We start from the raw sequence: 9,889 nt of genomic DNA on the forward strand, positions 1-9,889 counted from the left end.
AAGTTGCCTCTACGTTTCCTGTGCAAATGGAGAAGAGAAAATACAGGACTTTACACCTTTGGCCATCGCCATTATCAATGCCTTACCACCTCTTTTGGTAAACCTTTTTCTTCCTTCACTGTGTTAGACTCAATACTATTACTGCATTGGCTCATGAACTCATGTATATATCATATAACTTGCTTTTAGAAGGTTGTTTCGCCAAATGTTGCCGGAACCAAGTTGGCCACCATGTTTTTTAAGAGAAGAGGCAATAACATGCTTATGACCAAGCAAAGTTGCTTAAAATATTTCTCTTCAAGCTCGGCCTCTTAACTTGCAGACAGAGCTTAGAAGTATTGTCTAGCCAGCGCAACTATTTATTATCTGTAAGTTGCTAACACTCTTGAGCATCACATCACTGGAATACAACTACTGCTTCTATTATCAGCAAAACATAGTGTACGTGGCATATATTTATACAAAATCCAAGTTTATAATATGGTAAAGTACACATGCTGTCAGGATAACATGTGTACATCTATGAAGCACGGACACGCATAACATGAAGCCGTGTCGTGTCGTGTCCGTGTCGGACACACGTGTCGAACACACGTATCCTATGTATTTTTTAGGATTTGCCTTGTGTCGGCGTGTCGGATGGCCGTGTCGGATCCGTGTCCGTGCTACATAGGTGTACATGCATGCACACATTGTAGACAAGCCATCTATACAGCTGTAAGAGTATTCCATAATAGCGGGTTCACATTTGATAATCATGATACAAGTGCCAGTTTCAGGTAGAATTGCAGCAAAGGATAAAAAGAAACCAAAACAATTCTGGATGGTGTCGCCAAGATTCAGATAACAGATTCACAAATGAAAAATGTTAACCTATTTTAATCCTGAACTTCTTCTTCCAAAGTACAAATTTTAATGCATTTTCTTCATGACAAGGAAATTATTTCTTTCATGTTAACTTGTGTCCATAATTTCGTTAAGAGCTAGCCCGTCTCGTGCACCGCAAAATTTCCACAGATCTGTAACTTTGGTAAAGGAGAAAAAAAAGTCCTTGCAACATACAGTCAGTGTTATCTTGGGCGCTCTGAGATGCTCGCCTCGGGCACCAGGCATTTTGGGCTGTAAATGCACCTTGCACGAGATGTGGGGTGCATTGTAAGTGAGGTGTGGGCCTCATTGCACCTATGCATCGGTGCGCCTGGTGCGTCTCGCTACTAGTCTCCATTTTGCTACTATTTCTAATACAACATCCTCTTATTCCTCCTCTTTTGCCTTCTCTTTTGTCTTTGTTTCCTCATTTTTTTACTCATTTTTTTCCCTTTTTCCTCTCTTGTTATTACTATTTCTATATATGGAAGGTTGTGAAATCACAAACAACTGTTCTAGATATTAAGGCATCAGTTATCAATATTGTACAATTTGATTATGTGTCTTTGTTCTTTTGCTAAGTTATATGAAGTACTGTTAAATCAAGGCTTGCATGTGTTATGCTAGACGATCCTCTTCTTAGAATTTTAGTAATTATGGACACATGATTTCAGAGAAAAAGTTCTTTTATAAGATTTCAGTGTGATTAATTATTGCAAACATGGAAGGATAGAGTTAAGTTGACATTAACTTTCTTTTAACTGATGTTAAAATTATGAATTAAGATCCTATTTTTGTGATTTGGTAGATGAAATTATTATCTTAATGTCATTTTTCTATCAAAAAAATTATGTATGTGCCATGTGCCTTGGTTCACTGAGGCACGCGCATCACCTTGCTCCTTGTGCATGATGTGCGCAAGGAGAGTTTGCACCGCACATTGAACCTTGCGCCTTGATAGTACTGATACAGTGTTTCGCAAAAATCTACCATTAAAACATTCCTCATAACATACAGTACAAGACAAAATCTACAATGTGCAAAGGCATTGTAGTTGAAGGTATTATCATTCATTTTGTAAAAGTACAGCAAATCACTTTTCGATGAATCAAACGGCCATATGAGGGAATAACATGGTGAAACATGGATCCTTAAGGCCAGATGAATCAAATTGATAGCCCTTGGAAAAATTCCTAGAACAAGCATAACACTTTCCTATCAACAAATTATAACCTTGTTTGACTGCGACAATCTAGCAAGAAAATAGAAAAACTGAACATACAAAACTGACGCTTAATCATACCGGTTGTTCAACATGCTCTTTCCAAAATCCAGCTGTAGATTCTTTTGCTTCTTGGATCCAGTTGTCAATATCAGAACTTCCCATTAAACTACTATGGCGCAATAGCCAAACTGAACACAATGAAAGGCCAACTGCTCCACAAGTATAATGTAACCAGTACAATGTCGATTTTCTTGGTTTTTGACACCTGGAAAGCTAAAACAGCACAGAAAACAACACATCATTAGACACATCACAATATGATGAGCTGAGTAGTGTAATATACTAACATATAATACAACACTCAAGAATAAGGTGAGTTCACGTTGCATGAAATAAATTGCTTTGATAATGTTCCGGATTGCTTTCGCTTCCAAAGACGAGTTCTGTAAAATTAAATTCTTCAAATGCACTTTCTTTAAGGTGATTACAAGTGATAACTCATGACGATTTTAAGACCTTTCTCATCAAAACTTCAGCTATGAGCAAGAAGACAAGCTGAAAAAGTTTCCCAAACGCATTAACCAAATTTTCCATGACCGGCTGTCAAGATCTGAATGGTGCCAATTCTTGGCCAAGGCAACTATAAGCATGTGAGAACCATGCTGACACTTTGATGGGGCCATTTGTCTAGGAGGTGAACCTCACTTTCTGGGCATGCAGTTTAGAAGTCACAGTAAAGGAGGAATCTCTAGCTAGATTACCCCAACGGAGGAAGAGAATGAATAAACCAATAAGATGATAAACTTGTGATAATGAAGTAAACTGTATCTATCTTTCTTTCTGAGGTAAAATTAAACAAGGAAGGACCCATTAAAACAGATTTCTGCAATAAGATGTGTGTTTATATCGACTTCAATAAATTATGATGTGAACGAACTTTACAAGCAAAAATGGATATTGAAAGGAAACTACCAGAATTTATATGTTAAAATAACTTCTCACATCATCATGCCATGCGAATGTTTAGGCAAAACTCTTTATCCTTTTGAATACTAAATGACACAATTTATGGAACAATATAAGTTAGCTTAGCTTCTTGAACTACCTAAACCAAAAGAGATCATCGCACAAAACAAACAAAATTTAAATAACTCAATCAAGGAGATAATCAATAAAATGACATGTAAATAATGTCAACTAAGTTTGATACTAGCAAATAAATCCATCAAGAATCAAATTTGTTTTGAAGAAAAAATGATGAAACAATATTAAATAATTCCATCCAGGATCAAATTTATTTTGAAGAAAAAACAATGAAACAATATTATCTGGGATGTCACCATGTAGAAGCAAGATTCATGGGTTTCTTGCTTATGAAAGAGTTTTCTATTTTGATATGCTAGAGTTTTTGTGGAGGTTTAATTCCTGATCCCATTGCCTGATGTTATTTCTATTCGAGGGACTAGAAGTGAAACTTATAATCAAAGAGTTGTGTAAAAATTTAAACCAAAGTTGTGTGATAGTTGAAAGATTGTTGGCCATGATTCTAACAATTGCAAGAAGAAGCAAGTAAATATGTAGTGAAGGCCAAAGCCAGTACAAGTTGTACAACCTGTTCCTCAACAAAAAACTGATACTGAACCAGTTACTAATGTACAAGTGCAAAATCAGAAGGAAGATATTCAGGTTCATTCAGGTTGAAGGTGTGACAAATCAAGATGGCTGGCATACAGCTCATAGACCTGGTCAAGCTACTCCTGTTGTTGATTATCTGCACTCTACAGCATACTAATGATTTAGATCGTCTTGTTACCAATATACAGGTGTGGTGACACAAGACACAAGAAATAATGCATTCTCCCTTGGTTTAGAGGGGAAGATCATCTCAAAGAATTTCCTTTAAATATAACACAAATATATGGGTGTTATTTGTGCAGAATCTACTTTCCTCTTGATTAATCAGCCATCAAGAAAGATTAATGGACCCTAAACTCCTCTAAATATCCACTCACCCATACAATTAACTTCCTGGTATAAACATCTTTAATGTGAGAAGACGCATCTGGTCTTTCATCTAGCTTTCCTTCAATCTGTGTCCACAGTAAAGATGCATAAAAGAAGCAAGTGTGAGAGATTAATATGTTAACAAATATCTACATCATTAGTATGATGTAGAGTGCTTCTGTTGATATTCCCCTCCTCCCTCTCCCCCCCCCCCCAAAAAAAAAAAAAACCCCCCCCCCCCCCCCCCCCCCCCAAAAAAAAAAAAACGAGATTATTAACTATTAAGAACGTCCCTTCTTGAATATTCCTCAACAGAATGATTTTAGCAAGCCCATGGATTAAAAAGGCTATCTTTTCTATTGCTAAGAATAAAGCCCCTGGGCCTGGTGACTATTTTGCTGCGTTCTTTAGGAAATCTTGGGGTGTTAGTGGACAAGATATTATTGACACTGTGATGGAGTTCTTTCAAAATGGTAAACTCTTGGGAGAGCTAAATTCTACTACTCTTATTTTGATTCCTAAGGAGGAAAATCCAAGCAATTTAGCTGATTTTAGCTGACTTTGATTCCAAATTACGATATGAAGGGGTCGGGCAAAGGGAGATCTCAGGGTCAACACCAGACGATGAATGTGCAAGTAGAGATATAATCATTTTAAAGGGTTGTCCATCTACTCATTGTTTTCTATCACATTTCAACAAAGCTTATATAACAACAAATGAAAGATATGAAGGATCGTAAGACTATTTATCTCTCTCTTCACAGAACTTCCAAGGGAGGATTAATGCTGTTCAGGTTTAGATCAACTGTACTACAGTTGTGGGATTACCATATTTTTTTAAAACAAATTATTTTGTCTTTTGGGTTATAGTTCTCAACGTGAATATCACAAGCTGTACATTGTGGAAGATTCCATAGTATTTGGTCAGCTTAATTCAAAATGCAGAAAGTACATATAAATTCCTTATAAATTGCAACACCCCATCTAAATATGCCTGGCTGGATTTTGATAAAGAATTTGCAAGGTCAATCTACATAGTTTAAAAAAAACAAGGTTTATGGTTATGGTTCATAACATGAATTCATGAAAAATAAGCAGACACATACATGCTCTTAATGGAATACCAGTAATTCAACCTACACTGTGACACTCATGTAAACCCTACGTTCAACTATTGGAAAAAGAAACAGAGAGGTACAAAGGAAAAATGCACTTACAAAGAAAGATAGATATGAATCTAATCTTTGAAGATTTTGACGAATCACATTAACTGCATCCCCTATTTCAGTATCTTTCCATTGTGATTGTTCCTTGTCTATCTCACATAACTTCTCAAAGATAAGTGCACGTGAGCCTTCCCCTTCCATGGAAAATGAACAATTGCTCTGAGATTAAGAAAAAGCATGTACAATTACAGCTGGGAGTCACTAGCATGGCAAAAATACATATTTTACAAAGCTGCTAGATGGATATTAAAACAAAGTAAACGTTTGAAGCATGGAGGTTTAATAAAGATTACCTTGTAGATTTCAGATGGATGGCTAATGGAAGCTTCAAGTTCTGAAAAGATGCTATTGATTGCTTTTAATAATTGGGGCAAGAAGTTGTCAGAGTCCTCTGTTAGCATTTGCCCAAATTTGTTCACCTCCAAATAAATCTACAAGGATCGTCATTTAAAAAAATTGTTATAGGTCTAACGAGCATGTTAAGAGGTCACACTCTAAAATTGAAGGCAAAATGTTAATGCCTAAAAATAGCGCTAAGTAACTCATGCCAATTATGAAACATATTATATGAGCAAATTCCTACGAGAAAACGAAAAATTGTCAATCAAAGCATAAAACTGAGCACGCATATTGATACATATGAAACTGAAAGTTGATTTAAAGGTGGCAGAACCTGAAATCAACTGGGTAGGCATCAGTTTGACTTAAGCTTGTGCAATGCAAACCTGAGCAAGGAATGTTGCCAAGCAACACTGGAAACTTTTCAAAACAGCTATATTTGCAGATATTGTACCAGCAGCAGAACGAGACATATGCCCAAATGGAGACCCCTGAGTACCAAATCTAGTTACAATCTGATATGTTCCATCAACAAAAGCCCGTGGACCCCTCTGGAAAATCATAAACGATATTTTCCGACTACTTGTTCCCTGAGACAAAAAAGGTTGAATTTCATGAACAAAAATTAATAATGTATATTGTAATAGGAAAGAACCTTATCTATTTATACAGAACATATTTTAAACTGATTAGATAAAGTTTTAAATTCGAGTAACAACAACCTCAGCTAGAGACTGCCAAAATAACAAGCTCTTTTGTATATTATGCAAGCTTGACAGAGTATGTCCCAAGATATCTTCTAATATAGCAAGTACTCTTGACGTGTCTCTGGCAATCCTGCAAATAGTAGATATTGATTAACCTTGACATTCATATCATTAAGATGAAGCTGCAGCAAATATAATATCTAACTTCAGATTTTATGCATTTAACGAACTTTTCTTTAAGGCCTTACAAGTATGGATGCATAAAATGTTAAAAAATGGTTTATTTGCTTGCTGGAATTATCCCAGTTCCACATGTTATATCATAATTTTAGACCTTCGAGTTAGTCCTACGATTAGAGATGCAAAGGTATATTGATATTCGCGGGTATGTATGCCGCCATGTGCATCCTTTATATCAGATATATCAATATATGGAATCAGTCAACTGAAATTACATTGATCATAGATTAGTGGGTCTATGATAAATGGTGATCCAGATATATGCCTAAGCTTTTTAGATATGTCAAACAGAACGTAGAGCTCTAATTAGAGAAATGTCAAATTAATTAAACATTTTATATGTAGCTATCCTATATGTTTTTCAGTCTTCCATATCCACTTTGTATTCTCATGGGACCATATCAGATACGTATTTGTATCAGTATTCATGATTAATAAGCGAATATTAATATAATAACTTATCATATCCAATCCACATTCGACTCATTTGCACCACTATATATGATGATCATGAATACCACATCTGAGATTTGAAATATCATTCCCTTCTCACATACATGATCATAAATACCTTAAATTTGATTGTCAAATGATCCTTAGAGAAGGAGAACAAGTGCAGATTCGAGCTGATTAGAGATATTTTTTATTTACTTAACAATTTAAATCAAAGAGCCTATATATTTCTCATTCTTAATATTTTCCCTCATATCTGCAGCATACATTTATCCAATTCATATTATGGGTTTTTCTTACCGAACTGCGTCTCTATTTTTAACAGTATCCATGATTACTAAGTGATATGGGTATGATAGGTATCATATCTGATCACTAATTGATCCATTTGCATCCTTATCGATGATAACCATGAATAACACATCTGAGCTCTCAAACATCATTTCCTTCTGGTGCATACACGATCATGTTTCATGATTACCTTAAACTTCGTTGTCAAACGATCACCACAGAAGGAAAACAGCCCTGTAGCCCTAAATTGAGCTGGTCCGCACTTAATGCCCACTATTAGCGATTTAGCACCCAAATTACCAACAGTTTCACTCAAACCAACACAAATCGATGCAGCAAAAGACGAAGAACTTACAGAGAAGACTGAATTGAGCTCGAACCAAGAGGAAGAGGGAGCCCTAGCTTTCGTCGCCTCGATCGCGACGGCAGAAACTTCGAGTAGAGATTCGAGATTTTCGCGAGGAGGCTGGAATCTGCAGAGGGGAGAGCTTTGAGGAGAGATCTCCAGATTCGATTCGAGAAGGAGACGATGAGGGATTTGGTGTCGGTTGGTTCGCCATTAGGGTTTGATGACGGCAGAGTCGCCGCCATTTGAGGTTTTTCGAATTTTTCACCTCCTCGGATCTCTGAGATCGTCGGGATTCGAAATGAAAGAGGAGGGGTTTACGAGTTCGGGTCGGGCCCAAAAAGACGGCTTGCGGACTTTTGACCCGGATCCTAATTCTCAAGAAGAGAGGAGCCCAAATGTGTATATTTGCACATAAATATATTCTAGCATGTAAAAAAACGTGCTTTGCACATGATGCATAACGATATGAGACTAAACATTTCAAGGGCAAGTTATTGGGACTTATACTACTTTTTCTCTCCAAGAATTGCATACTTAAACTAATAGATTAATGTTTTTTTCGTTAATGGGAGATGAACTCAGTCGTAGATCTGTTAATTTCCTCCAAAGAAAAGCAATATAATCTTCTGTTGATGTACAAATGATCACACAATCAATATGTATCCGTGTTTGGATGAGTTTGTTGAGGATTAATGAGGGGGTCGCTTTCTTCCCCGACTTTATGTTTGGTTCTTGAGTTGTGGATAACTGAAAAATCTACACGTGTAGGAACTCGTGAGAGGGCGGGGTTTGGTTCTCCCGTTATACCTCTGACGATCAAGTTAGCTAATGAACTTGAGTGGGGTCAATAAGAACTATCAGAGTTCTTATGCATGTGCAATATGATTTGTACATTTTTGTTACTTTGGATCAGAATCCAACATCAAGGATCAAGAGAGAGAGAGAGAGAGAGAGAGACTCTAAGTTGAAATAGTACATCTATATATACCAAAATGGTAAGGGTAGATTGGTCACTTTGGCCTAGTACTAACAGGCGGTGGTGAGGTATGGACTGGCAGCTGCGTCAGCACATGCTTTACAGGTGTCGGCCAGCAAGTGGAGGGAATGTTATTTCGGCATTAAATGAGAAGTGACTGGCGGCGTGGTGATGCCCACGTGGTCCGATGAGTCATAAAAATTATCCGTGCTAGAGATATGATGACACCTGCCAAGCATTAAATGCGATCTTGACACGTTGTCATCTAAGATAAGCTCAAAGCAGAAACTTGTCCTCTAGCTTCGCCGAGAAGTAACACCTTTCGAGTCGACTTCGCTAGGCGTCTGGCAAATGGTCGAGTGGACTCGTGGTGAGTTGGCTTCGATGAAAGGGAGCGACAAGTACCGCCTTTCGTGTCAATATCTTCTTTCTCAATTATCACCTGTAAAATCTTGTTGGCTATGAGACATCCCACTTACTATAATCAATGGACTAACTCAACTATCAAAATTCTCACTTCCTCCATTTTTTTCCTTTTGATTATTTAGTATTTTCTTTTGTGCATTTGAGCATCCATATATAGTATACTTTTATGCAACTCTTGAGATCCAAATAGAATATTTATGGAAGTAGATGAGTCGTGAAATAATTAATGCATAATTATTTAAGAGAATTTAATTAGTCTATGAGAGAAGATACACGAATGCTTTTATTATGGATTCATTTCTCACTACAATTCATATTAAAATATGTTATTAGTACTTATTGTAATACTATTGTAATACTATTACTCAATCGTCCTACGAAAATATGTTTTTATCTTCCTATTCCGGATACATGAATAACGATACTGTTGTAATACTATTACTCAATCGTCCTGCGGAAATAGGTTTTATCTCTTTATTTTCGGATACATGAAAAATGACTATACTCTCCCATATGTATTCATCAGCTCAACATGAAACAAAACATGTTAACACAATATAATCTAAGTGTACGTTGTAGGCGTCAAAAAATGCTAATAGATATCCAAACATAGAGAAGATCATCAAAAATCACCTCATACTGTCTTAAGAGAAACCGTTTCGTCTTTTAGTCCCTCTTTCATTTGAATTTCAAGAGAGAGGTTTATGGTCCCCCCTATTTGAAATAACCCTTTTCACACTTGAATTTTCAAGAGAGAGTGTTTGCGGAAAAAGTTGCTGTATTCAT

General features: G+C 36.5%; 1 protein-coding gene across 3 annotated transcripts in view; it reads right to left on the bottom strand.

Moving 5' to 3' along the window:
• The window catches only part of LOC109831677 (protein DGS1, mitochondrial-like), a 22,520-nt gene extending 14,522 nt beyond the window's left edge, over positions 1–7,998 (bottom strand). For all 3 annotated transcript variants that reach the window (XR_002244523.1, XR_002244522.1, XM_020399056.1), the window contains exons 1-6: positions 7,708–7,998; positions 6,384–6,498; positions 6,048–6,251; positions 5,616–5,753; positions 5,314–5,481; positions 2,171–2,365 (exon numbers count right to left, since the gene is read on the bottom strand). Coding sequence is in view for 1 of the 3 variants with exons in the window: in XM_020399056.1 (XP_020254645.1) it covers positions 2,171–2,365; positions 5,314–5,481; positions 5,616–5,753; positions 6,048–6,251; positions 6,384–6,498; positions 7,708–7,943 (1,056 nt within the window). In the remaining 2 variants the exon portion in view is untranslated. The remainder of the gene's footprint in view (positions 1–2,170; positions 2,366–5,313; positions 5,482–5,615; positions 5,754–6,047; positions 6,252–6,383; positions 6,499–7,707) is intronic.

This window comes from Asparagus officinalis, chromosome 2 (assembly GCF_001876935.1).
Source record: "Asparagus officinalis chromosome 2, Aspof.V1, whole genome shotgun sequence".
Taxonomy (NCBI): Eukaryota; Viridiplantae; Streptophyta; class Magnoliopsida; order Asparagales; family Asparagaceae; genus Asparagus; species Asparagus officinalis.